The 27,064-nt window shown below is 44.3% G+C and overlaps 1 protein-coding gene and 1 long non-coding RNA gene across 2 annotated transcripts in view; one reads left to right on the forward strand and one right to left on the reverse strand.

The window, feature by feature from the left end:
• The first annotated feature begins 7,925 nt into the window (after nucleotides 1-7,925).
• Nucleotides 7,926-9,531, forward strand: PRR15 (proline rich 15). The gene is made up of 2 exons (XM_075083153.1): nucleotides 7,926-8,287; nucleotides 8,826-9,531. Exon 2 carries the CDS (start codon nucleotides 8,835-8,837, stop codon nucleotides 9,201-9,203), a length of 369 nt encoding a protein of 122 aa, XP_074939254.1. The 5' UTR covers nucleotides 7,926-8,287; nucleotides 8,826-8,834; the 3' UTR covers nucleotides 9,204-9,531.
• Nucleotides 9,532-11,381: 1,850 nt separating this feature from the next.
• LOC142052692 (uncharacterized) overlaps nucleotides 11,382-27,064 on the reverse strand; it is a 37,904-nt gene continuing 22,221 nt past the window's right edge. Inside the window, exon 3 of the long non-coding RNA XR_012658943.1 lies at nucleotides 11,382-14,268. This is a non-coding gene — a long non-coding RNA (uncharacterized LOC142052692). The remainder of the gene's footprint in view (nucleotides 14,269-27,064) is intronic.

Genomic DNA, 27,064 nt, shown 5'->3' on the forward strand with positions numbered 1-27,064 from the left:
TTGCAGGAAGACAAACAAGCCGTTCTGCTTCTCCCTTTCCCTCTACCATCAGCAAACTAGTAGCTTTGCCACATCTCGCAGTCTGGGGTCTTCAACACATGCCCCATCCTAAGGATTCAATGACAGTACAAAGCAGTGTGTTTAGAAATACCCATGCATAGTGGCTTTGGAGGGCAGAAGTTTCTAATGTGTTGGATGGAGGGAAGAGTATGATTCTGCATCTTAAAACACAATTATCTAATTAATTGTCCATGTTTGTCTCAGCTAACCAATGGTCAGCATCCTCAGGGGCATACTGAGTGTATGGAGGACCTTGTCCCCTCCATGCTTCCTCAGTGCTGCACACTTTATCTCTTATGTCAGGCTCGCTGTGGCCATCACCCCGGCACCTGGGGCTGAGCAGCACCTCTGAGATCTGATTGTCTCTGTTCCAAATTCACCCTTCAGGGAAATAAACAGCCGGCAGACTTTTCTCTGCAAAACTGACTGCTAAAGCAGAAGACAAAGCATGTATCTCTGCAATGCAAGCCCATACTGCGGTACTTGGGAAAAATGTCTGACTGGATCTTCCGTTTGCTTCAAAGCATGCAGCAGAGTGTGATGACTATCTCCCATGAGGCACTACTAGAGGGTGGTAAGAGTCATTTGAAAGATGCTCCGGGAGTCTGCGTTTCAGCTGATGTAATTTCCCTGCGAGGTCATTTCATCTTGAGGGGAATGCAGCTCTGCTCCTCTGCAAGCAGGTGAGATGCCTGCGTCTGACAGCATTGGAGCCTGTGTGCAGCTGGATGTTCAGTAGGAACCTTGTTCCCATCCAACTACTGGAGAAGGCCTTCGGTGGAGTGCTGCGGGTGCAGCAGCAGTCCCCTAGCACCAGCATCCACCCGTGCTTCCCATCTGCCATTCAGCTAGCCCCATCTTCTGGTATGATGGGTGCAACTCTGTACCCCCTTACAGCTGGTCCTTGGAGCTACCAGCGTGAGATGACTTGCCTCCCATAAGGCAGAAGTGTCTTAGCCACAATTAGTAAAACATCAAGTTAATGGTTTGTAAGATAGTAACTTTCCAAAGTGCTATGGAACAGCTGAAATTTCATCTTTATACCTCTGTCTTGGTGAGACTCATTGCTGTCAGGTTTAAATATTTTGAGCCTGCCAGGGCAACCAGGCAAAGGAACTGTTTCCTGAGAACACCACGCTGGCGGCGAGGCAGCATGCACTGTGTCTGACTCCAAAGCACATGTGTGCTGAAAAGGCAGCTGGCAGGCAAGATCAAACAGGGAACCATTGAAGGGTTTCCTCAACTGAGACACCGATTTGGGGCTCGTCTACCCAGGGACCAGTTGTTGTGAAACTTAATCTCTCCTGCTGTCAAATACCATTGGAATTGGACAAAGGATGTAGAAGTTACTGAGAAAGGAGAAGAATTTGAAAAAAAAAAAAAAGAAAAAGAAGAGAAACAAAGAGTATAAGTGGAGATATTGTTTCCTTGGGAAAACTTTTTAAAATTAGGTTACAAAGGAGACACAGCTTTGCCCTCACCGCTCTGCGAGATGATGTTAATCTAGAGCATGGGTCTAACAGAGCACAAAACTGAATGAATTGGTACCATGTTCATTTTATTTCTAAGCAAGCAGTTAAGACTACACTTTCCTATACACTTAAAGAGTCTCAAAGCTCACACAACATTTGAGTTTAACGAAAGAAGCAGAGCTGCAGGGACACTTGGCCTGAGACTCTGGGAAGGAATATAGCAGATTTGGGATCTCTGCTGAAACAAGGTGCTTGAAAGACCTGAGCTGTGCGTTACTGTCAAATTTAGGATACAGGAGGGAGGAAGAATTGCAGGCGTAGTATTGGACGAAACTCTGGCCTGAGTAAGGTCTCAGAGATGTGCCAGGAGTGCCTGGGGTAATAAATAGCTGGGCTGAAGGAAGGCTTAAAGTCACATTGCAAGGAGGTAAAAGCGAAGGTAGGTGCTGAGAGCGACTTCAGAGCAGTGGATCAACTGCGTCTTCTCTTTTGTGATAAGCTCAAACGCTGCACAGTGCAGACCTGTACAAATGAGACACTGCAAAATGATTAACTATGTTTGCACAGGGCCCCGCCTGGGCTCACGTGTCTGGAGGCAAAGCATTTCCCTAACCCAGCTAGACTCTCTGCTGCTCTCTCCTCCTCCCTCCCACCTGGAGATGAAGACAGCTGACAGCCTCTTCTGCTGTACCTTCAGCTGCTGCCAGTATCACTTTCTTCCCAAACACAGTACAGACAGGGAAAAGGCAGCCTGGCCCCCTCATCCTGCTAATGGCTGGGTAGGTACTGCCCTGCTGTCTAAGGTGGGGGAGAGGACCAAAAAGGAGATGGGAGTGGGAAGAAGGCTCACAGAAGGGTCCACAAACAGCGCTTCTCCAGCTGCTCAAGCTCCCCAAAGTGGCAGCAGCTGGAGAGGCTACAACATTTTCCCTCGGTGCTGCACTCTTGCCAAACCTTGCTCAAAGGGCACAAGCCGCAGGAGCCTGTCTGGCTGCCTTCTTTATTGACAAGTACGTGCTCAAGGTCTGCAGAAAAGGGAGGAAGAAGATTCAAATGCCCTGCCAATAACCAGGAACTGATGAAAACTCTTGAGTAGGAAGGTAATTCAAAACACTTATACAAGGAGAAGAATGCCATCTAACTGGATCTTCAAAGCAGAATTATATTGCTATGTCCCCTACAGCTGTCTAAAGGGAATGAAGAGACTACAAGGCTCATGAAGATAAGAGTGAGAGCATCAATATGTTTTATGTTCTTTAGCTGTAGAGATTAATTCCTTGATTAAAGATCATGGTTAAGATTCAGAAATCTGAACCTTAGGGCACTATGATTATTGCTGAGTGCTCTAGGGCTTGCAAATTTAGGGCATCAATGGGTCTTACATGGGGGCCATACTTTACATTATCATTCTCCAAAGGCATGGTATTCTGGATATAATTATGCTGATGCTACAGCTAGAGCCAAGATTGGGAGTTCAAAGCCTGAAGGACCTGGATTATTGCAGGATGTTGCAAGGACTGCAGTTAGGAAGAAAGCTTGGGTCAGTTGAAGCCAGTGCTTTATAAACTACAGTAGAAATGAGCAGCAGGTTGTAAGTAGAGAAACTGTCAGGGTTCAGTTTACAGTAGACTTGGGGATGTCAGGAACCAAGCTTACCACTGGAAGCTGCCTTCATTGAAGAGTTCTGCAGTGCCTGATAAAGTCGGGGTTGAAGTATTCTCTCTTTTCTCAAAAGTATAAGGCATTTGTTACTACTAAGATGAAGGTTAGAATGAGGAGTAGGGTTAGCTGTAGGGTTTGGAACTGTAGATCTTTAAGAACACAAATCGCTGATGGCAGTATTTGTAGGTACCTTATTTTCCGTTCTACTATAGGGCAGGTACAAATATGGCCAATGTGCATGAAGATCCATATTATTTACCACATGCTGCTGCCCAAGAACATTAGGAGACTGAGGTCCATAGGTGTTCATAATAAGGGTTAGGTTAGGAATCCAAATATTGAGAAACCTGTATTGTTACTGGATGCTGCACAGCCCTCAGTATTAGGAATAGGGCTGATGTCAATAAGGGACAGTTATTTATGGTGGGGTTTTTTGCTGTTGCAGCAAATGATCAGTTCTCTCCTTGTATTCATGGTGTGGGTTCTCTGCTTAGGAGTATGGATATTGGATGAACTGCTTTTTTGCAAGGCCTGCAGAGCTAGGAAGGGTACTGATGTCAACAGTCACAAACCTCTTTCTTTTTATGTTCTGCTATAGAAACATTACTTTGGTTTTATGTCCAGATACTACATGGGTGAAAGAGAAGATGAGGTTTAGAATCTGGGATTCAAATAAGCAGACTGAGTTTGCGGCTAGATATACAGACATAAGAAAAGGGCTGGTGTTGTTAGAGGCCTACACTCCACTGCTTCTGCTGTGGGAATGAATTAATGGAATACAAGAAAGGGCTGGTCGCTGGTTGGGAACCAAAAGTTTGAGGAGCTGTGTTTATGGTCTGCTTTGATGAAGGGTTTCATTATAGGTATAGGTATTGTTAAGGTAAAGTTGCAGAATCTGTTGTATTCTGAGCCAGATTTATTAACAAAGCTGAAATTCCCATTGAATGAGGATGAGCACTAGCACTAACACATGCTAAAGTCTTACATTCCACTACAGGACTAGTTCTCTTCGCAGAGCTGCTGTCAGCACCCATGTAAGCAAGGATATTGTCCGTACTAGTGTTGGAGGTAAGATTAGGGAATACTACATCTGTGTCGCTCAATAAAATGGGGTCAGGGCCCTCTCCCATCCCAAGCGGCACAGTCTTGCCCAGTCCACATTACATTGTACTTAACTGAGGTCCCCTGAGGTGTCACCTATGGCCTTTGAGAGTAATTTTTTTTCTAGAGTCACTGAATCAAAAATTGTGATTTAGCACCCGTAATAATGCAAAGGCTCCATTGCAGCCCATCAAACTGGTATTTTCATACCCTGAGGCTGAGATGATGTAATGCATGTCCTAGACTATAACAAGAGGAGTGGTTGTATATTGAAGTGTTTGAGGGTGCAAAACCTGTTGCAATGAAGCTGGATTACTATGGAGGGAGGCAAACGTGTCGTTCTGTCCATTTTGCCTAGGGGGAATAAGTCTTCCTTCTTACTGCCTCCAAACCATGCCTGAACAGCAGGTATGTCATTTACATAGGACAAAATCATACCAGGGAGCCACCACTGAGAAGAGGGACAGTTCACCATGTGCAGGGTTCAAACTCACTGCCTGGCTTTATTTTTTTTTGGTGGAACAGATATAGCCTGGGTGTGGATGCTGCAGTCCCACAGCCATAAGAAGCAGCCTGGTGTCAACAGGGAAAATGTTCTTCCCCTTTAAAAAAGGGTTGGAGTCCTTCCTGTGGTTATGGTAAAGGCTAAGGTTTGAGATGCTGCTAGTACTTGGAAAACAAAAGCTTAAAGAGCTGAAGTTACTGCTGCCTTTTTCAGAGTAGACAGCCTGATGTGGATGGGGCCCCATTCTTTCTGCAGTATTTTCCTGTAGACAGGCATCCCTTGGTTAAAATTGAAGTGGCATTTAGGCTTTGAGATTTAGGAGTTTCTAGAACTGATTTTAACGCTGAATGCTAAAAGGCCTGCTTGTGCCAGCAGGTATCAGTGTTGCAGATTTTCTAAGGGCCAATTGCTCAGCTGTATGTCAGATCAGGGTTAGAGTTTAAGAATCGAAACTTGGAAGAATTAAGCATGCTCTTGAATATTGCTGGGAACATGGACCTAACAAGAACTCTGCTCTTTATAGGTGCCAGTGTCATATGTTCTTTTCCACAGTAGGCTCAAACCTGTCCTTAGCCCTAAGGTTAGTATTTGAGAATCCCAAGTTTCAAAAGTCCAGTATATTCGCTGTATGGTCTGGGACGTCAGGGTAAATAAGAGATCCGATATCAATATTCACTAGTGCCCTTTATGCTTCTGAGGGCATCATTAGATCCCCTTGGTATAATTATAATGGGTTAAAGTTGCTGTTATGTTTTGGAAACCTGAAGGTTCCAGAGCACAGCTGGACACTGCACAGTCCACTGTGTTGGGAAGGCTGATGGCGCCTCTCTTCTACTGTGAGTAGAAATGGGTCCCCTCAACACAGTTCGGTAAGGGTGTGGTTTCCAGAGCCCAGTTTCAACCTGAACACAGTAGGGTCTGCCAAGTTTGGAAAAAGGATGGTGGGAACATCTTTTTTTTTTTTAATTCACTGCAGTAAGAGTTTAGGTGTTGTAAGTAAGGTTAGTTTGAGACCTGACATTAGTGTTTGAGAATCTAAATCTCAAGAATACCAGGGTATTACTAAATTTTGGAGAGCCTGCAAAATTACGAAGGGACCTGATGTCAATACGGTCCAATCATACACAAAAGGAGCATGTTACAATGTAGGAGAAAAGGCCTTACATTTTTATTTTGCAGTGTACTGGGGCATCTGCTAGAATCCGGCACATCCACCCTAGATGGGACTACAAAACCCCATTAATTTTTGTCTTCTCCTCCTGCAAAGAAAGGACAGAATTTAACTGCAGCAGTCATATTAAATGAATATAGTAGCTAATTTCCATGCACTGAAAGAGTCCATGGTTTATTTTACTTTCCTTTTTTATATCAGTGCTGTAAATATATGCATACTGAAGGAACGCAACAACTACCGTTGCAGTAAGAAAGGGGCAGAACATTTTCACTGTCAGAGTTGTTTGTATATAAACACTACCCTTAGTGACAATCTTGTGGAACAGCATGTTGTGACTGAATCGTACCAGTGACTTTCAAATGCAGAGCAGGTTTTGCTGTTCTCCTGTGCAGCCATATACACACACAGGAAGCACCCTCCCACGTACACCATCTCTCACAAAGCTTTCCAACCTGCCTCTTTTCAGTAGACCCTGCTTTCAGTCCAGTGTCAAAAAGGACAAAGCTCTTATATTGTAAGATTTTTTGAAACTGGCTGAACTGAAAAAAATGCACTGATTTGATGTACATTTGGCATTATGTGAGCTAGGATCATAGAATCATAGAATGCTTTGGGTTGGAAGGGACCTTTAGAGGTCATCTAGTCCGACCCCCCTGCAGTGAGCAGGGACATCCTCAACTAGATCAGGTTGCTCAGAGCCCCGTCCGGCCTGACCTTGAATGTTTCTAGGGATGAGACAGGGAAGATGTCAGGTCTATGGTGGTCAAAATAATATAAACAAATAATACAGTGGTAAATGTTTTGTATAAGCCTGTAACGAGAATGGAAGGTACGAATGTCAACTAGCAATGTTTTGTGAAAAGGCCTTTTAATAATAATATTTACCCTTATTTCTCCATAAATTCCCTTTTCCTGAAGCATTTCCCTGGGACGCAAGATGAGGAGAGATGCTGGTGCTCTCTTTATCCATAGATAGAAATGAGTAGCACAGCAGTAGGTTATAGTCACTGGGAGAAACTTGACCTTCTATCTGTTGCTGTCCTTGGCCCAGCAGAGACCAATGCCCCAGTGCTATGCATCTTAGAAAATGCTAGCTGCTTACTTGTTAGAAGGGAATGTAAAGGCCATCTTTTTGCACTGGAAGTTACTGGTTTATTCCATAGAAGAGATTTTTTTGCTGATGACATCAGTTAGTGTGACAGACAGTATAGAGTGCTTTCAAGTGTATGTGCATGCAGGCTTCCCTGTCTAAAACCCTTTGGGTGTGAAGAGAGCAATCTACAGTGTAATAGAAGCGCACACCCCAGGCTCCCTTCCCTCAGTAACCTGCATTCACCGATTTCCATGTGTCTTATCTTTATGGGCTATTCAGAGAAGCTGCAGGTAGCAGAAGTTGGTCTGCAAAAGAAGATGAGGCTGAAATACCACTGCTTTCACGAACTCCTCCATGTGATCACAGGCATCCTTGAGTAACTGAATGTGTAGCTGGTCGAACGGGTGTGAGGAATCACATCAATACTACATGGCGTAGTTCTCCCAAGAACAAATCACCGTTTTTAACACGTAGTATGGCACAAGCAAATCTTTTTTTCCTTTCTGGATGAATGAAAAAAGGTAAAGGCATTTGCATGGCCGTGTATCATCACACAGAAAATCCAAGTCCCAATTCTAGGCCAGTTCAAGTATAACTAACCATTAGGCAGCACGACACTCTTAGTGTGTCAGCTACGTTAATTTTTTTTAAAGACGGGCAATTAAGGGCAATTCTGTTTTCTTCAAGGCTACAAAATATTCACCCACGGACACGTATCATGCGCACAAACAAAACGCGTTACTGTTTTAGCCGTGCACGCCGACAACGCCGCATCCACCGCGGGCAGCCCCGCATTTCATCATGCGCTCACGGGGCTGCCTCACCTGCACTGCGGGGCCCTCCTCCTCCTCCTCCTCCCTGTCCCTTCAGGGGGGCGCCGACCTTCCCCCGCCCCGCGGCCCCCTCCCTGCAGCCCCGAGGACCCGGGGCCGGACCCCCTCACCGGGCCGCCGCAGCTTCCCCGCCCCGCACCGCGGGAGCCCGGCAGGTGAACGGGAGCCGCCCCGGCCCCGGGGCCGGCCGGGCCGCTGCTCCGCCCACGGGGGCGAGCCGCGGGGCTGGCCGCCACCTGCCGCCGCTCCCCACGGCCGCCCGGCCGCCTCTTCCCTCCTTCCCCGCCGCGGCGATGGAGCCGTAGGGGCGTGCGGAGGGAGGAGCGGCCGCGCTTCCCCGCAGAAGGAGAGCGCTCCCGCAGCGGGCGGGCGGGCGGGCGGCCGCAGGTCAGTGTCGCCTCCCCTACCTGTTGCGCCGGGAGCCGGCGGGGGGAAGGAGGGAGAAAGCGAGGGAGGGAGGAAGCGAGGGAGGGAGGGAGGTTGCGGCGCCCCACGGCGGGAGCCCCCAGGAGGGACGGGAGCTGCCGGCCCCGTCCCGCGGGGAGGCGGCAGCCCCAAGGTGCCGGGCCTCGGGGGGTGGCGAGAGCAGGGAACGGGTCCCGCGCCTCACCTCCGGGGCTTTATTTACCTTTATATCTGTCAGCCGCGCACGGGAAGGCGGGGTGGCCTTTCGGAGCCCGATACCGGGCACCGCAAAATCCTTCCCCCGCGCCCACCCGGCTGCCTGTGCAGGAGCCGTCCCCCCTGCGCGGCAGCTCCCGCGGCCGAGGGCGGGCCTCCCCCAAAGGCGCTGCCCGCGTTGCGGGGGCTGCCCGCCTCCCCTCTGCTGGGGCGAGGGGTCCCCGGGGCGGATGGGCCCCGGCGGGAGGGTACCCGGGCTACCAGCCCGCCCTCTCTCTCTTCCCCCCCCCCGCCTCATCCGCAGAAGCCCGAGATGGCGGACAGCGCCGCGGCCACCGCCGCCCCCCGCGCCGGCGTGAAGGGCAGCTCGGCGGGGCCCTGGTGGAAGTCGCTGACCAGCAAGAAGAAGCACAAGGAAGCGGCGGACGCCCCGGCGCCCCCCGCCGCCGCCAGCGACGTCCCCGCCGCCCCCCCCAGCCCCGGCGGCCGGGAGGAGCCGCCGTCCCTCTTCGGCGGCGGCGAGGCCGCGGGGGCGGGCGGCGGCAACCGCCGGAGCCTCCGCGTCTCCCACTCGGGCCGCTTCAAGGAGAGGCGGAAGGTGCGGACCTCGCTGCTGGCCGACAGCCCTGAAGTCTTCGACGGCGGCGGTGCCCCGGGCCACGCCGCCCAAGGGGGCAAGTAGCCCAGGGAGGCTTCGCCCCCGGAGCCGAGGCCCCGTGAGGAGCCGCCACTGGACGGGTGGCCGGAGCACCGGCAGGACAGGTGGCCGAAGCCTGCAGCTGCCCCGCGGCTGGAGGTGGCCTCCTTGGCCCCATGGGCGACATGGAGGTGCGTGCCAGTGGCCTCCCTAGCCCCGACCGGACACTGCGGGGAGCCCGGCAACTCCGCCAGACAAGCGAATCACATGAACGCTGCCAAGACCAAACCCCCAGATGATGGGACGATGTGATTGTCTTAACAAAATAACACCAATAAACACCCCACTCCCTGTACTGTGGTGAGCGGATTCAAAGGTGCTATCCCAGGGGCGACGCTGGGGTCTCTCTACCTCTCCCCAGCCCTTGCCAGGAGCCAGCGCACTGACTTCTTAGGCCTGTGACCCAGCTTCTCTAGGCTCTCCAGCCGAGGAGGCACTTTGCTGCTCTCATCCCACGCATTGCCTTATCCAAGGAAGGGGGGAACAAAGTGCTCTTATCTAATTTCAGGGCCAAGGACCTGCGGCGGTGCCGTACGCGTTCCTACCCTGCCATTAGCGGGCATGCCGTGCGCCTGCTCTCGCCCATGCCCCACATCACATGGCATTTAAATATGCAAAAGGCAGGACTGTGCTGGTTTTCTCCCTCTTCTTACTGTGTAATGAAAAGCAGGTGTTTCAGAGGCTGGTCTCCCGTAGTTGTGTTACAGAAGGAGGCTGGCTGTTGTCTAGCAATTCATGCTGTTTACCCAGGAAAGACATGATTTTTGCATAATAGGTGGTAGCTGGTATAATGAAGCTCCAATAAAGAAACTTTGTGATAAAATGTAAATACTCTTCCAGGAGATGAGACCAGCCCTGGAGAGCACAGGCAGGGTTGTATTCCTAATGTGGAAATAGGCTTGGGCACCACTGGAAATGTTCTTTACTGCTTACCATGTCCGAGGCTTGTGAAGCAAGGTTAAAGATTCCCAGGATTTCTTTTGATAGCAAGATAATGTGCTTTAACTCAGGCAGTTATCTGCCCCCTCTAACAGCTCCTCCTGGATTTTTGGACAAAGTAAACTATAAGCCAGATTCATACTGGTGTTGTGCCTTACAGAGCAAAGTCAGCTAAAAACACTTGGCAATTACACATTTCTTGATAGTAGTTGTAGCAACAACTGATTTATTTATTTTAAATGCATTTGCAATATACTTTATATTGTTAAAATGGTTTTAGCCTTTTTCTGAATGTGAGATATTACATAGTGGCAGGGACTGAAAATTATTTCCTAGCAGTCAAGTATTACACAGTTATGATTTTCTTTGGTTGTAACTAATGATTTAAGGTCAATTAAAAATAAAAAGTGACTTGAAAGAAAACAAGAGCTGAGTTCCAGGTGAAAATATGGATTAAACCAGTTATCATCAATCACTGAAATGATGCAGTAGATGCTGGGCAAGTGCCCCGTGGTTCAAAGTGTGTAATAATATATAATGAACTTTGAAAGCTCCCGCACAATAAACTCGGACAACCTAGCTGGCTTAGGTACTTACTGGTCCTTCACTCAGCTAGTCCTTTAGACTCTGAAACCCAAGGACGAAGGGACTGGAGCAACAAATCTATTTCCATAAAAGCTATTTTCAACCCAATGTGCAGACATATGATTTTTTATTCCATTTAGCAGTACTACAAGGTACTGGTTTTGGGCTGCCTTTTTATGTTCCTGACTACATGCTGACCAAGCAAAGGGCTGGGGAGCTGCGGGGGGACCTCTTAGAAGTTTCTCCTCAGAGATGCTTTTCCTATATGGAGCCTCTTCAGTCAAGGGGCATCTGAAATCCTTCTGTTGAGAAGAAGCAATTGGAGCAAACCCAGCCACAGGCAACGGGGTGTGAGAGAGAAGGAGGAAGGTTTAAAAGCTGGGAATGGAGGGACAGGTGAAGAAGAACTGTACTTCAGCTACAGTTAGCCCCGGGTGGGGGGAAAGGAGGCAGAAAGGGGTGGGTTTGCTGCCGGGTTGTCATATTAACTTTGGATGGCAACATGCTCACATTTATTACAAGCAAAAAAAAAAAAAAAATCTGCCTGTATTTATATATTCTAGGGCCCAAAGAACCTTTTTTGTGTGTGTGTGTCCAAAATGGAAGAACAAGTAAGCAGATATTGCACTGCTGCATTTCTTACTCCTGCATATGGTTTGTGTGAGCTTTGTGAGGGTCGGGTCCTCAGAACTACCCGGAGCCCCAGGTATGCAGACTAGTGTTTCATACATCTCATGCAGAGGCTTTTCTGCAGTTTTAATCCTTACACTGTTGTGAAAATAGAGTTTCCTCACTTCTGTACCTCTGAGTTACCTCTCTCTACAGCTACCTCTATTTGCTCTTTGGAAATGTCTCAGGTTTATTAGTTGCAAGTCCTTACCAAGGCACAAGGTATCTACCAATTTGTGTTTTGTTCAAGAAGTCTGGTATGATTTTCAGATGGCTGCTGTTAAGATTCAACATCAATACTGGTTAATATGTGACTAAATATAAGCCACATCTTAATCCTTGTGTATGGTACTTTCAGCTTGGAAATTTGGTCACAAAGTCAATAAATGCACATAAAATTGCTCCCTTGCAGCCACCTTCCATCTTTATCCTGACCTTGAGCTGTGGGAAGGAGACGTAATTCTATCTTCCTCCTCAGTCAAATCCTTGCTTCAATGAATTTGATAGCAGCCACTGAAAAACTAGATCCATAAGAAAATGGGCTGACCACCTCGTCTCACTTTCCCTGCCCTCTGTGCAAGGGCCACGCAGCAATATCTTCAGGTTAGCGCTGCCCTGGGTGCCACAGCAAGGAGCAAGAAGCCCAGTTGGCCATAACCAACTTGCAGCGCCGAAATAGTCCTTTCATTTCTCAGTCTGAGCATCAGACAAAGCTTTAAGTAATCTATACACATGTAAATTAATTAAGCTTGATACAGAAAAAGATGGCATTTTATGGAGGCTGTGTGAAGTGGAGAAGGTTTGACCTTCCTTTTATATTGGAGTATACTTGCTCAGTTATAACAATAGTGCATTTCTGTGCATTGAATTATTAAAAGGCTGTCGTCATTCTTAATGTAGGTATTTTCTTCATCTCCTTTATAAAGATCATGCACTGGAAAGCAAATTTGGGAAACAGGGCAGCTGAGAAAGTAGTTGCTGTTTGTTTTTAAAGGCAAGCGGTGACATATTGACAAAATAAATGGAAATAAGCAGATGAGGTTCAACCTCAGCTACGTCAGTTGTAGTGCAATTTTCTTAATATTATTCCAGATACTTCTAAGGATTGCAGGCTTGGGACAAAAAGTAAATACCTGGTAAATAGAGTGAACTTTTCAAATAAACTTGCAAAGTATATGCCTGCTTATTCCTGCTCTTGCCAAAACTAAAAATAAATCTCTGAGTAGCTGCCTGGTGAATCATTCCTTGCTATTGTAGGCTGGTCAGTCTGGACCTCAACAAAGATTATAGAGAGCACCTGCAGAAAATGGTCCTAAATTGGAAACACTGGAATAAATGCCTTGAAAGCCTCAAGACTTTTAACCTCAGATGTTATCTCAGGGTATGACTTAAACTGAACTGAAAGAACAGACAGGGGACTTTACTGTTTTGGGGAGGAGAGGGGTCTTCACTGGTTTTTGGGTTGGTTTGTTTGGTTCTTTTAAAGTTCTGTCTTCAGTGCAACCAATGATAATTTTACATTTGAAATTTCAAGTCTTTTGTCCATTAACAAGATAACCTCATACAAGGGCTAAAATTTGAAGGACAGAACTCCCAGCCTTGGCCTGGCCAGCGCAGCTGGATGCTTCATGTTAAAGCCCATGTTTAATTTAGCTCATTCAAAGATCTGATATCTAACTGAAAGAAAAGATGTTGCAAGTGCAGGTACAAACTGGAAGCTCATTTTGCTGCCTTTTGGGATCCTAACTGGTAGGGCGAAAGAAAGAAACCTAAACCTGGTATTTTCTAAGATGTCTTTTAAAAGCTGGGGTGAGAGAGGGTTGGTTACAGAATTATACCTGATGCCATATAATTACACCATTTTGAGAAACAAACCTTTCCCCTTCATCACTAATTTATTGTAAATAAGATGGGCAACCTGCTGGCTGTGATTTTTCATTTCAGAATAAAACAAAAGGGATAAAGTTGCTCAATTTTACAGATACCAGAAGTAGTAAAGTAATTTATCTGTTTTATCCTTAATGACACATCTGAAATCCACAAATAGCTCTAAGAAAAAATATTTGGATGTAGTCTTCAACTAAAGCATATTGATTAGCAGCTGCAGCTTAGGAATTTGATTTACTGCCCATTTTATCTAGATAAAGCAATATAACATCAGATAATACATGTTTGGGGGATAGCAAACAGCTTTCCATGATAGCTGTAAGGCATGATTTTAAATGAAAAATTTACTTTGGTGAGTAATCCACATCCGATCTAGATGTCATGTTTCATGTGAGTAAAAATTAGTTAGAATGTTTTTTCAGGGTATTATTAGTTACCAGGCTATCCGTTGTTTTGGGATGCGTGAAGTAGGCCTGACACTCAGATGCAAGCCTTTACATGCCATGAATCTTCTGCTGCCTGTTTGCAATGCCTCGGGTCTTTCCCATGATCCAAAGTTGCCATTTATCATAGTAGTTCCGTTTACACCAGGGAGGTAAAAAGCATGATCCTCTGTGATACTGAAAATAAGAACCATACCTGTATATGTCTGTTGAAATGAAAAATTAGAGGTACTCTGCATCCTTGAACCTTGGTGGCTCACTTTTCCTTTTCTTTTCACCGCTGACTTCAGTCCATTTTGGTTACCAGGCCCTTGTTTTATCCTCAGCCTGTAAATGTTTGAGCAGATAAACTGTCCACTGATCTCACAAGAACTGCTCAGTGACAGGAGAGTCGGCAGCACCTCAGTGGCCAAGGGAAAAGGAGAAGTTGTAACAGGTCCGTTTCTGCATGTGCTTCTGGGCACATTCCCTCTCAGTTTTATGAACAGGAGCAGAACTGAGCCTTAGTCTTGATTCTGGAAATGCAGCTACCTGAGAAAGAGAAGGAGCCTCATAGTCTGCACATCCTTGGTTGTGTTTATCTTGGCATGCGCTTTCAGTGACACAAGTTTCCAAAAATCAGAGTTGGTTTACCTGTGCTGTTTAACATCACTGAATACAGGACTAGGAACACGGTGTAAACTTAAAAGAGAAATCCTGCCAGCAGTACTTCCTAGAAATGCTGTAGCTCAGACCTCTGCAAGGAAGAGAAAAAAACAAATTTTCTGGCTTTATTTTTGGTTTCTTTTCTTGGCATACCTGTGCTATAGCAGTCTCCTTGCTGGACCCTAAAGCAGCTAGGGAAGTAAAATTTATGAAATAGGCAGATGTACAGAATATACAAGAACAGCATTTTGCAATGGCTTTCTCTTGAGGAAGAGACAAACCAATGACTAGACATTACACTGAGCATTTAAAGGTGGTTTAATTCTTCCTGCAAGGCCAGGAAGCTACAGTTTGTTCCTGGCTCAGTTCTCAACTGGCTAACAGTAGATATGGAAATGCCTCTAAGAAATATATTAGTTACCGCAGGTGTTAATTAATATCTGCTGAATTGCTTCTGAAATGGAAAGCGGTGAGAAAGTGAGGAATCACATTAGAACAGCAAACATTGCAGACCCATGATTGAAAGCAGCTTTGGAAAGCGGAGGTCCCATTTTAAATGATCTGCTGAAATACTTAAAATATGATCTGTTATTGATATAGACAGCTGTTCTTCCTGAATTTGTAAGTTTTTATTTTTCTGCTATAATAATTTACCGTGAAGTTACCTTTTTAATGAGTAATCTTATTCACTACATATTACCTACCTAGTTTTATTTATTGGTTTTCTCTTTTTTGTGCTGGAACAGAAATTTGGCTGGGCTTGTCCCCTGCAAAACATTTCCACAAAATTTCAAGATATTCTTACAACCTATGCCTACACCTAAACTCAAATTAATGAAAATACCTTGCAGTCGTGGAGTGCTCTGGCGACGTGAGCTCACCACTGAAGACTGATCCTTTCACCTTTCTGAAAAAAATCATGCATCATCCCTACCTTAAAGAAAGGAAATTCAGGCTATAGGGCTAAAGTATAGCTCGTAAGTAACTGAATGAATGACTCATCTAGTCTGAGACCAGGAATCAGACTATGCCAAAACTGCCTAAGAAAACCAAGCTATAAATGGTGGCAAGACACTCAAATGGGCTTTCTGAAGTTTTAGATCTCTGAGAGGAACCTTTGGATATGTGGGAGTCTTAACATCATTTTTACTTACATGTCATTGCAAAGCTACCCCCAGGACTGCTATTGATGCTGTGCATTGTAAACCGTGGCTGCAACTTCCACGAGAACCACAGAGACAGGCAGAAGTTGAATTGTATTTGTGGCAGTGGCATCCCACTTGTACACACAGGAGAAACAATTTAGTTATAACCTAAGATGTGTATTTAAACTAGCGTGGTCGTGTGAGTATGTATCTCCCCTCGTGCAGCTGCAGATTTCCAGTGTGGTCAAAGGGTCATATTGACAAAAGCATTGAGGTGTCCGATTCCACTTGCTTCAATGGTGTCTCAGTACCTTTGTGGAGCTAAGCTTCAGTAAAACCTCTTAGAAGAGGGAGCATAGTTATACAAAACTGTCAAAATTGAACTAAGATGAGGAAGTTAAAAAGGTAAATTTCTGGTTTATTTACCAAGGCAGATAGAGTTAACAATGCAAAAAAGCTGCCTAATAACACATATATTTTTAATTCTGTATTTTCAGTTGTTTGTGCTGAAGCAGTATAGCTCCTTGCTCCCCTCCTCCCTGGTATATTCCTGCTTTTCAGCTGCTATTTGATCTTTTCCAGTCTTGACTCGAAATGATTCCTTACAGAACCTCTCAGTGTAGCATTTCAGCAGAGCCATTGTTCTTTTGTCCTCTGCCTGTAGATCGGCTTTTACTGCTAAACAGGTTCTCTATAAACCCCAATGAAATCCTCTCTCGTGGTTTTTGTCTGTGTGGAGAACAATACCACAGGTTGAAGACAGTTTTAAGTCCTGAGGTGTGCAGAGCCCCCTGTCCCTCCCCGCGTTTCAGTGTTAGTTACTGCTTTGGCCTTTACCTGTGTCGCTTTGCCAGCCAGGATGGGGCACACCCTCACCCAGCACAATATGAACCCATTTAATCAAGAGCTATTCAGGCTCTTTTTTTAAAATGTTTGCTTCAACAAATGCCCATGTCAAGCAGCAGTCATACGACACCTTTCCAAACCCTGCAACACAGAGCAGTAACCAGCAATAGATCTTTAACTCGCTTTTGGCTCTAAACCATCACCATAATGATCCACAGCTTGTTCCCAAGGCTGGGGAAAGGTCACTTGCCACGGCTTTGCTGGTCCCTTCTGGTATTTGCATGCTCTATAACAGTTTTTAGAAGTGATACCAAGAAGTGTCTGCTATTTGGGGAGAGGCAAAATGGCAGTACAAATTGGGTTTGTTGAGACTGGGTACTTCTGCATGTGAATGCCCAGTGTGTGCTAGCAAATGGGGTATTTTCAGGACATGTGTGACACCCATCCCTTGGCATCTGCGCATAAGATATCACCTGCCAGTATGTGTGAAGGATTTGCATTTGGGCGTGGACCTGTGCGAATCAACATAGGTTATCACACGCCGGGAGCATTTTGAAAATGTTGTCCTTCCTGTCTTGCTTGAGGATTGTAGCATCGGCTACAGCATCCATGCACGCCCCACGTGACTCCTCAGTGACACTGTACCTGAGAAGGCTCTGACTCTATCACACCTCTCCTAGAGCACATTGGTAGGCCCTTGAGAGGAAACAGGGCTTGCTCAACCAGCAAACGGAAAGTAAAAGCTACTACTACTGGAGGAGTTAATGCCACAGGGATCCTGGAGGAGCCCATCTTAATTGCTCTTCTTTGCCAAATCAAAGCTACTTGTGCTTTGGCTTGTTGAAGCTGTGTTGCTGTTGGCTATTGCTGTGACAGCTTCCCCAGCTACTTTCATTTGCCTTTAACTAGTGTGGTAATTTCATTTGGATGTGTTTGACAGATTTGAGAAGGGGTGTGGTTCACTGGAGGCTTTAATAAGAATGAGCTTGGAGAAGAGCCGTTTTTACATAATAAAATAAAACTAAATATATGGAGAGAGATCCCCCTGTCCAAGGTCTATATCTGTTCACAAACATACCCATGAAATTCTTGTGAATTGGAGTTACAGGATTTTATCCGAAGATGCAGCTACATACAGGGGACTGATCTAGATGCCCTTTCACTCCAGTAGGAAGTGGTGTATGCTCTGAGGGACCTTAAGCCTGAGACTTGTTATCCTTGCTAATGGATCAGATCCCAATGAGTAGGAAACCTGCAGACTTTTCACTCATGTAATTGGTTTAAGAAAGGCAGATTGACAGTTTTCTTTTGTGCTTATGGCAATGTATCATCGATGTGCCATTTTGATCAGTCTTGCCTGTGGTCATTAATGAGCCTTGCTTGCTCATTAATCCAGCTAATTGATCTCTGCTTTGGACAGCAGAAATCACTCTGTGATCTCTGTGAGATTACTCTGTGCTGGTAATCTTCTCTCTGAATCTGCCCAGAGGCTATTAAAAATATGCCTGAGAATGAAGATGCTTTGCTCTATCAGGTAGTTAGAGAAACCTGCCCATCCAACAGACTGGGAAGATTTGCAGCCTCAGGTAACTCTCCTGACAGAGGTAGGTTTGAGTCCCCTGAGGCATGAGGGAAACACCGCTGAGGTAGCCACCTTCCTTGGTAAGTGCTTTAACTGTCAGGCTAGCTATCTCAGTACTGTTGATGGGTGATAGTGTGAAACTCTTAGGCATATTCCAGTGAGAAAAGTCCATGGAGAGCTATTAGCACAAAGATGGGGTTATAACCCCACCTTTGACCAGCAAGCCTTGATCTCTTGTCAGAAGTGGGAAAGCATAGCAGAGGAGATATCTCATGTTAGTCATGTTCAGGAGATGAGGAAAGAGAAAGTTTGCTATCAATTACTGTGAAAGTACTCTTCTAGGTGGACGTTTGGTCTGAGCTGGTAAAGATCTGTCTCTCTTGTTATGAAAAAATAAAAGCAAGGCCTATGCACTTCTGTGGAAGAAATGGTGCTGGCACCTGTGCTCAAGAGGGGATTCTGGGCTGTGGAGTGTGCCCTTATGAAAGCATGTCCCAGCAGAGAGAACACAAAAAACTCATGCCTGTCCCCAGGACTTCCACCTGAGCCTAGCACCTGAGCTTTGAGAAGTCCCAGACTGGAATGGAGCCTAAAAACCAAAGCTCTTCAGTGAATCTGGCTATGCTAGTAAGCCAGAAGTCATGCATTTTATTTACACCAGAGCAAGGACCCTTCACACAAAAGTACAGTAAGGTCTGCATTTGTCAGTGCTGATTTCTCTGCTAGGCTCAAACCTAGCAGGCACCTTTTGCAACTGCTACAACAAGCTATCTTTGCTATATTTTTTATCTAAATGCGGCTGTACTTTTGAACATCATGTACTAATTTCTAGGCAGATAATATTTGCTAAATGCTTTTGAATTCCTCTGCATGGGAGCTGCATGAGCAAAAGGGATAACTTTCTGTTCCTAGAGGTGAACAAGTACTTGGCAGGAATTCCTGTGCTTGCACTAGAACATCAAGTATCTTAAAAATGCCTTGTCATATTCAATATTTGAAAAAAACCAAACTAGCTCCAGGCACATGCAGGGTGACATGACATGCTGTGTTGTATAGCAGTTAAACTGTCCAATGTTCAAACAATAAAATATTCACAATTACACAGCAATAGACAACGTCCTTCCTGCTATAGGGAGGGGCTGATGTGAAAAGCTTTTTACCCACAGCCTTTGGGAGGAACTCCCATCCTCAAACTCCTTCCCAGCAGAGACTCCCACGTCTGTCAGCTCCAGGGGCTTTCCTTCTGCAGTAGATGACAGCTTTTGCACTCCCGTTCTCTTTCTAGTGACTCGACAGATTTTAAACTTACCTACCAAGGGAATTATTTTTAATATCAGTTATGATGTAACCTTAAGATGATTTAGAGTGCCCTGGTAAAAGTTTAACCTGCAGGAAGAGTGAGAACTCTACCTGTACAACTCCAGCTGTGTAAGGCTGACCACTGCACAGTCCCTTTCATGTATATGTAAAATTGCTTAACATTGATAATTTCTTGAGCTGGCACATAGTAGCTCTTTATAATTTATCTTCTCCAGCAACAGCCTCACTCTCATAGAGACTGGCTGTCCTTTTACACCACTGTAATAAGTCCCAGGAAAAAAAATCACTAAAAAGACTTCTTTTGTCATAAATACTTCAGGATCTGTTTTAAAAAAAAAGAAAAAAAAACTCCAAGATTTTTTTTAAAGGGAACTACAGGTTTCTCTGGAGCAGGGGCTATTGCAAGTTGGATGACCAGCTTCAGGCAAGGAGGTCAGACAACCAACTTTTAGTAACTACTGAGATTTTAATCTCTATGAATTGTGAATCCCAGGCTCAATCTATGGCTCACACAAGTTTTTTCTCACCCTCTTATCAGTTTGAAAACATGCAGTTTACAAGCTTTATTTGTTGGGTGCTGACAATATTTGCTGTTATTTATTCTGATTCTCTGTCAGAAGTGATCCTCTTTGGAGGATTTAAGCTTTCCATAACAAAGCTTTTGCTCTTTGATGCATCAGTCTTAACACTCATTTTGCCCTCCGAGTTCCTGAGAGGCACACTGAAATTGCAGATTGGTACTTCAAGGGAATATCCAACCATCGGATTCCAAGTGGTTTTAATCAGGCTTTTAATTACATTAAACATAAATATCCTAAAGCTTTACGCATTAGGAACAGGGGTATAAATGTTAATTTTTGTGTTTGCAGGCCTTCCTTTTGACACTGATGATCTGGCTAAGGACACAGCTTTCACAGGTTTTCTAAAGCTGTCTCCTATCCACAACTAATAATACACTGTAGGAATAGCTTAATTTAGCTTAAATTTAAGACTACTGTGTATAACTAAATCAAGAGTAAGCCGGGCCTATGATTTTATTAGACTCCTTGGGGAGGGAGAGTTAATCCGATGTTCTTAAGACTCATGCATATGTATGTCTAGGTGCTCAAGGCATTACAAGGGATGAATGCTTCACTCTGCCAAAAGTGGCGGAGAGCTTTAAGAAATAGCACATAGGCTCCAGTTCAATATATCAGCCTTGTTTTGTCTTGGGCCCGGAGCAATCTCAGTGGGCACCAAAATAGTTTTTAATCTCTGCTCTGTCGCCTTCCCTAGTAACTTCATTCACATCACGTGGTTGCTGCTGTCCTCTGCTCAGCGTATGTAGCTGCTAAGGTGTAGGTGAAAGGTCCTTCACTCTCACATTCTCCGAAGTCTGAATTTTCTATGTAAGGCTTTTTAATTTCCTATCTTCATATGTGAGAGGAGTTGACTCTCTCATGTGCTAAGTAGCTCTGCTTTTTGCTGGCTTAGGAAACCTGACAAATGGATGTGTTGCACACTGCCAGCTCCACAGAAAGCGATGGCATGCTGCACACTCCCAATACCGGATTGACAGTCTGCTTCTGAAAATGTCACAGAAGGCACCTGGAAGGGGGGAGCCAGAAATCTGCAGGGAAAAGTCCTTCTCTCCCCCACCCAGAGCATGAGGAATATGGTTCATTCATGGATTTGCCATGAGTCCTGCAAATGCTCTTGGGTTTGAACTGTAAATTGTGCCAGGGCTGAAAGGTTGAAGGAGTAGGAAGACCAGCAGCTGAGGAGTAGGACACGATCTGATCTGTGTTGGTTACAGATGCAGCGGGGTAACCTGCCAGAAAGGAATAAGGGCTGATGGTATGTCTTCAGATGTGATATCCACTATAAAACAGGTTTGGATGTAAATATTTATGCACATTGTATGCTCTTTGATGGGCAAGCAGTCTGATTTGGTACAGTCAGAGGAAACAGACCAATAATGAAGTGGGGACAGCACTGACACTGATTCTGTGTTTTATTGTTATCCGCATTATGAGCATGACTCAATGCCTACTAACAAATCCTATACTGGCATTTTAAGCAGTAAAGTACCAAAGTTGATCCTGATCTGAGGCTGGCAGACGAAAGGACATTTAATTTCCCAATTGAGAAAAGCTGCTGAGGACAGAAAAGCTTTTTCATTATACTGTTGATATCTGATATTCAGTAGAGTATACCAACAGTTCCTGCTGCCTCAGCCACAGTAGAACAGCTCTGAGGTTTTTCTGCTTTTATTCTCCAAGTTTTATATGCAGAAAAATCTAGATTTCCTGATACTTCTGGAAAACAAATAATTACCAGTATATATGCTGAGAGCTTTATTGTGTTTTTCAGACTATGGTACTGAAAGAAAGCTGAGGCATTGGAACAGGCTGTCCAGAGATGTGGTGGAGTCACCACCCCTGGAGGTATTTAAAAGACATGTAGAAGTGACACCTCAGGGCATGGTTTAGGAGACATGGATTTGTTGGGTTGACAGTTGGACTTGATGACCTCAGAGGTCTTTTCCAACCTTAATGATTCTATGATCCTATGATTCTATCACTGAACCATAGGTCCATGCAGCCAAACCAATGCTTTGAGTGTGCAGCAACCACCGTATATATTTTAAAATTACATATATTTGATTGCAGGATCCAGAGCTGTTATGTTTAAAGAAAGACATTTCCTTTTAATTCTGAGTATGAAGACTGAGGCTGCGAATGTATAAAGCGCACGGGATTAAAAAGTTTTGTCTTCAACAGCAACCAGATCAGAACAGAAAGGTTTTTGTTCAAGGTGGGTTTAGACAGATTTGTTTGGAAAAAGTGCAGTAAAGAAAAGACATAACACAGCTATACAAAATCACAAACAGCAAAGACAGGTGAGCAGGATACTGTAATTTTCTCCCTCTATGCCAAAGCTCGAGAAAGCTGTTTTAAAGCAATCGGGAAGTATTCTTCACAACCAATGAATTAGGCTGTGGAACTCCTTGCCATAGGGTGTTACAGTGACAAAAAGTATAAGTAGGTTGAAAAAAGTGAAATTAATAAATTTGCAGATGAAAAAAATCCATCAAAACCTATTAAATACAAAGATATGGATTAAACCTCTGTCTCAGGTAGTCCCTAACTAGACTGTTAGGGTCTGTGAGGATATACTGCAGGATGTATAATTGAGCACTCACTTTATTCTTACACTCTCTCCCTAAAAATCTGCTACTGACTGCCGGCGGAGCCCAGCTACTGGCCTGGATGGACCTTTGCTCAGATCCAGTATGACTGCACTTGGGCACCATAAATCTAATTGTTTGACAGGCAAATACACTGAAATGAAGTTTATGCATCAGATAGTGCTAGAAGATACACGCTATCTTATGAGAGTCCCATAAAAAGTATACAAGCAATCTATCATGCTCTTGCAAAAATATTGCAGGGAGATATTATAAAATGACATGATGTCCTCATTATCTACGCTCTCTGAGACTATTGGTAGTAACTCAGTAATGTTATATTGCCACAGATTATATTATTTTCATAACACGGGTCATGGCAGAATCTTGGCGCCAGAACTTATGATAGTTTAAAAGGTTATTTCTCTGTTGAAGTCAAATGGTTGCTTTGAGATCAAGGTCTTGCTACCAATCAGTCTGGTTGAAAAATAAATTCATATACGCCATCTTAAAAATTAGGGTATGCCTAAACTGTGGGTCTGAGATGCATTGAAGTTAACAGTTTTAGATGAATCTCTGAAAATAAAACTTGACTTCAAAGAACTAAGAGTTTACAAAATCTTGCAAACCGCAATGAACTAACACTCTGAACCCATGTGCTAGAGAGGGCTGAGAAAAGGCTTTTTGTTTCCACATTATTATAGAAAGATCCAGACTACACAGTGGTTTATCTTTAACAGAGATCAACCACATTTTCCCATTCATGTAGTACCATTTATTATCTGAGGAACTCAAAGTGCTTTACAAACATCAATTAGCTAAGGGCTGTGAAGTAGGCAGGCACTAAAGTAACCTCTTTTTTAGAATGAGAAGACATCACTGCAGAAGTTTCCCCTGGCAAGAGGCACCAAAAAAGTGAGTTTTGTGAAGGCAGCTTTCTCTTATACCCACATCTCCACTTTGTTATATTTTCACATTGCACTTTAAATTAAGAAAAGACCAAATATTTACTAAAGGGATATCTGATGGTCCAGTAGATTACTGTATTTTGTCAGAAAAGACACCTTTTTGTAGCTGTGGTTGAGTTCAACTGAACTTCATTCTTTACAATCCCATTCCTGTTAGCAAACTCCTGCCATTGAATTTCCAATGAGCTCGTGACTCACAGAAGTGCCACCTTCCAAAATCGTAACTGCCAGTTTAGAAATCACTCCTTTCTCTGGAATATTCCCTGTAGGTTGGGTTCACATACTTGCAATAGCAAAGCCATTATTCACTGATCAACTTACATTCTCTTTTTGAAAGGGGAGAGAGAGTACAGCATTTTGGGGAAGCTGGAGGCTGGCAATTCAGGCGGAGCAAAGCTGGTGTCTGCTGCCGCCCTTTGCTCTGAGCTACTGAAAATGGGTGTTTTGGTTCACCTAGAGGATCAGTAACTGGTGATGTTTTAGCAAACAGACTTTGGGGTTGGAGACAATGAATCACTCCACTTTAAACAAAACACAAAACCAAACAAAATAACACCATGACTGGACTTCCAGTGCAAGCAGTCTGTGCCCCTGTGGGATGGCTTGTGAATGTAAACAGTGAATATAAAGGAAGGCCAAGGAGGGAAAGCTGGAGGAGAGCACGGAGGTAAGGCTAGTCCTGGTCAGCCATATAACATCACTTGTCATCTGCCGAGTTTTGCAAAGCAGGTGGGAAATGTGGTTTCCTAGTAAATGGATAGGATATTTCCAAGGGAAATTAAAAGGCAGGTGAAAAAAACCCTGGACCTTAACATTGCCAGGCACAGAGCTGGCAGGGCTGGCTAAAATGCTAAATTCTACTTCTCTTTTGCCAGTTCTGGTTTTCAGGAAAAGCTGAGCTCCTCCTTGAAAATTCAGTCCCTTTAAATTACTTTCCAAGTTGAGTACCCAAATCATGAATCACTGCTTGTTGCATTAGTGTGTGATCTGCTCATGTTCATAGAGCTCTTTAAATGCCTTGGTGTTTTCTGTGGAATATTTTCCACAAAGTACGAAGATATGTTTTAATGTCTTCTATTTTAAATGGAAAACATTTCAATGAAGAAAAGCAACCAAAAAAAGGCGCTCTTAGAGTGAGACAGAACAAAGTGTGAACCTATCCCTTGTTAAAATCCTTTTCCTTTCATGGTGTGACTGCTTTATGCTCTCTGTAAAATGCAAGTAGCCAAAATGTTCAGAAATGACTCACAGTATTTTCAGGGAGTTACAAACAGCACCCTTTAGGATCAAAAATCTTTTATAAATAACAATTGACCACTTAGCTTAAAACCTTTCACATAATCCAGAGGCCAAGGGGTGCTTCACAATTAAGCTTTACAGAATTCTTACATAATTTTTAATTTTTTTTTAAATAGGGTTTAGACACACAACTTCTGCTGACTTCCAGTGGGAAAAGGAACATGAAATTCCCCTAGCCATTCTTGAAATCTCATTTCTAGGTTCCTAACCCCTCCAGCTGATCTCAAAGGAGCCCGATAATTTTAAGAAACTGAAGGAAAACAGAGAGGACGGTAGTCATTGGTTCAGTGGGAAATCACCATTCAGAACCACGAGAATATGCTGTTAGGAAGAACTTTGCTTTAGTATGGAACTTACCAGGAAAGTAGTGCAAGGACTGCATACAAATGACAGGCTGTGGTAGCAGAACAACTAGGGCAGCAAGAATTGCTGCAGTCTGGATGAACTGCATCACAGAAGTAACTCAATGAAAGTGAAGAATGACAGCAATTTACCAAAGAGTCTATATCCTTAATGAGCGTAAGATCCCTATAATTTTACTGACAATGCATTTGATGTACTGTTCTCCAGTTTATTGCAGAAACAGCAGGAAGTCTCTTTGAAAGCAAAACAACAACAAATCTGTAGAAGATTAATGATTATGTCTTATGTGTGCAGGCCTCTGAGTCCTTTTCTTCCTGAAGTTGCATTCTGACCCCTGTGACAAAGGATGCCATGTTGATACTTGGAGTCCCTTAAACACTGTGTCTTGGTTTTTACCCACCGACAATGCTATTAAACTGTTGCAGAAAAGGCATTGAATCAAGAGTAGCGTGGCCTGGGAAGCAATATTTCAAGCCTGTTCCTCACTGATGAGATTGGAATTGCAGCACGCATCCAGGTTTGAATCCTTCAGGCATTAAGAAAGAGGGAGAGTAAATTAAGAGAGTCTATGAGAGGTGCTTAATATGCATGAGCAGAAGCCTAGAAAACATTATATATGAGGACAGGCTGAAGAAAATAGAGTTTTTTAATCTGGAAAGGAAAAGAAAGAGCAGGAAACATAATGGTCTCGAAACACCTATAAAATTGCTGCAAGAAAGAATAATCTGCTTCCTGTGTCCTTGGTAGCTAATGTAAGAAGTAATAGGTCTTGACTACAGAAAGGGAGCTTTAGATTTGACATTTGAAAAAGCAAAGCTTGGAAGGCTTGCCTTTGCCATACACAGCTTTAAGATAAGGGTGTCTCTGAAATATAGCTGACGCTGCCTTGGGGCAGGAGGCTGGAGCCAGGGATCTCTTTGGATTCCTTCCAGCCTTCCAAGCAGTTGGTTGTAAAGGGAGAAATAATGGCTGGCTGTCTCTGTTCACTGTTTTATGGACACAGGAGGAGCAGTCCCACTGAGGAAAGAAATTTATACTAAGCTGATCTTGCTGAAAACATTTGTTTGGTCCTGGGAAACATGATGAATTATTTCAATCCCCGTATGGACCTAGGATAATTATGACACCCGCAAAGACCGTAACCACCTTCACAATACCTGGCATGTACTATGGGAAGCTAGAGTAATATAAAGAAAAGCCTCTTATTGGGAAAGATCTAGGATCTTTCTCAGCAATAAGATCTGTAAGGGGTTGTAGATGCCAAAACTCGGCCCTTTTCAGAATGACTCAGAGGAGCGCAGCCATCTGGCCTTGGGGAAGCTGAAGTCATAAACGACTTCTGCAAAGTGCATGTTAAAAGGAATTACTAGCTCTGATAAAGAAGCAGTAGATAAAAATTCCGTAAGAACTGGTGAATGCAGCTGTTTCCAGGGTCCAGAACAAACCAGTGTGGGAGGATTCTAAATTTCATGCTAGTGTGTGTGCTTTACTCTCCCAGCGCTTCTTACAGTGTGCCCACAAACATTTACCTTTTCCAGTCTGAGCTGAAGCCATTCATTTCCTTACCAAGCAAAAATGCTGTTTAGATAGTTTGGTCTGCAGCTAGAGAACCCTAAAACAGACATGAATCAACATGAGGCAATGCCTCAGCTCAGCCCCTTGCAGCAGTCCCTGGAAGTTTACTTCACACAGCGGGTGACACAGTGCCCACCCTGGAGCTGCACAAATCCGAGGAGACAGCAAATATCCACATTCACATCTGTCAGTAGCAAGCACAGCCTTGGAGCAGTAAATCTGCCAACTCATGTTAGGGATTAGTGATAAAAAATCGATTATTAAATAGCAGCAAAAGGTTTTGGCTGAGAAGTTTTAGAACATGGAGCAGGAACTGGCATTTACTGGCCACCCATTCAGTGCACCAGGTCTGTTCACCTAATGTGGCTGGGTCTCCTGATGGTGAGATGAGGAGAGACTCTCACTTCTTTC

The sequence above is a fragment of the Phalacrocorax aristotelis genome, chromosome 2 (assembly GCF_949628215.1).
Source record: "Phalacrocorax aristotelis chromosome 2, bGulAri2.1, whole genome shotgun sequence".
Taxonomy (NCBI): domain Eukaryota; kingdom Metazoa; phylum Chordata; class Aves; order Suliformes; family Phalacrocoracidae; genus Phalacrocorax; species Phalacrocorax aristotelis.

Excerpts from the sequence above, each read along its gene's own strand:
- PRR15 (XM_075083153.1), top strand. The coding sequence starts at position 8,835 with ATGGCGGACAGCGCCGCGGCCACCGCCGCCCCCCGCGCCGGCGTGAAG.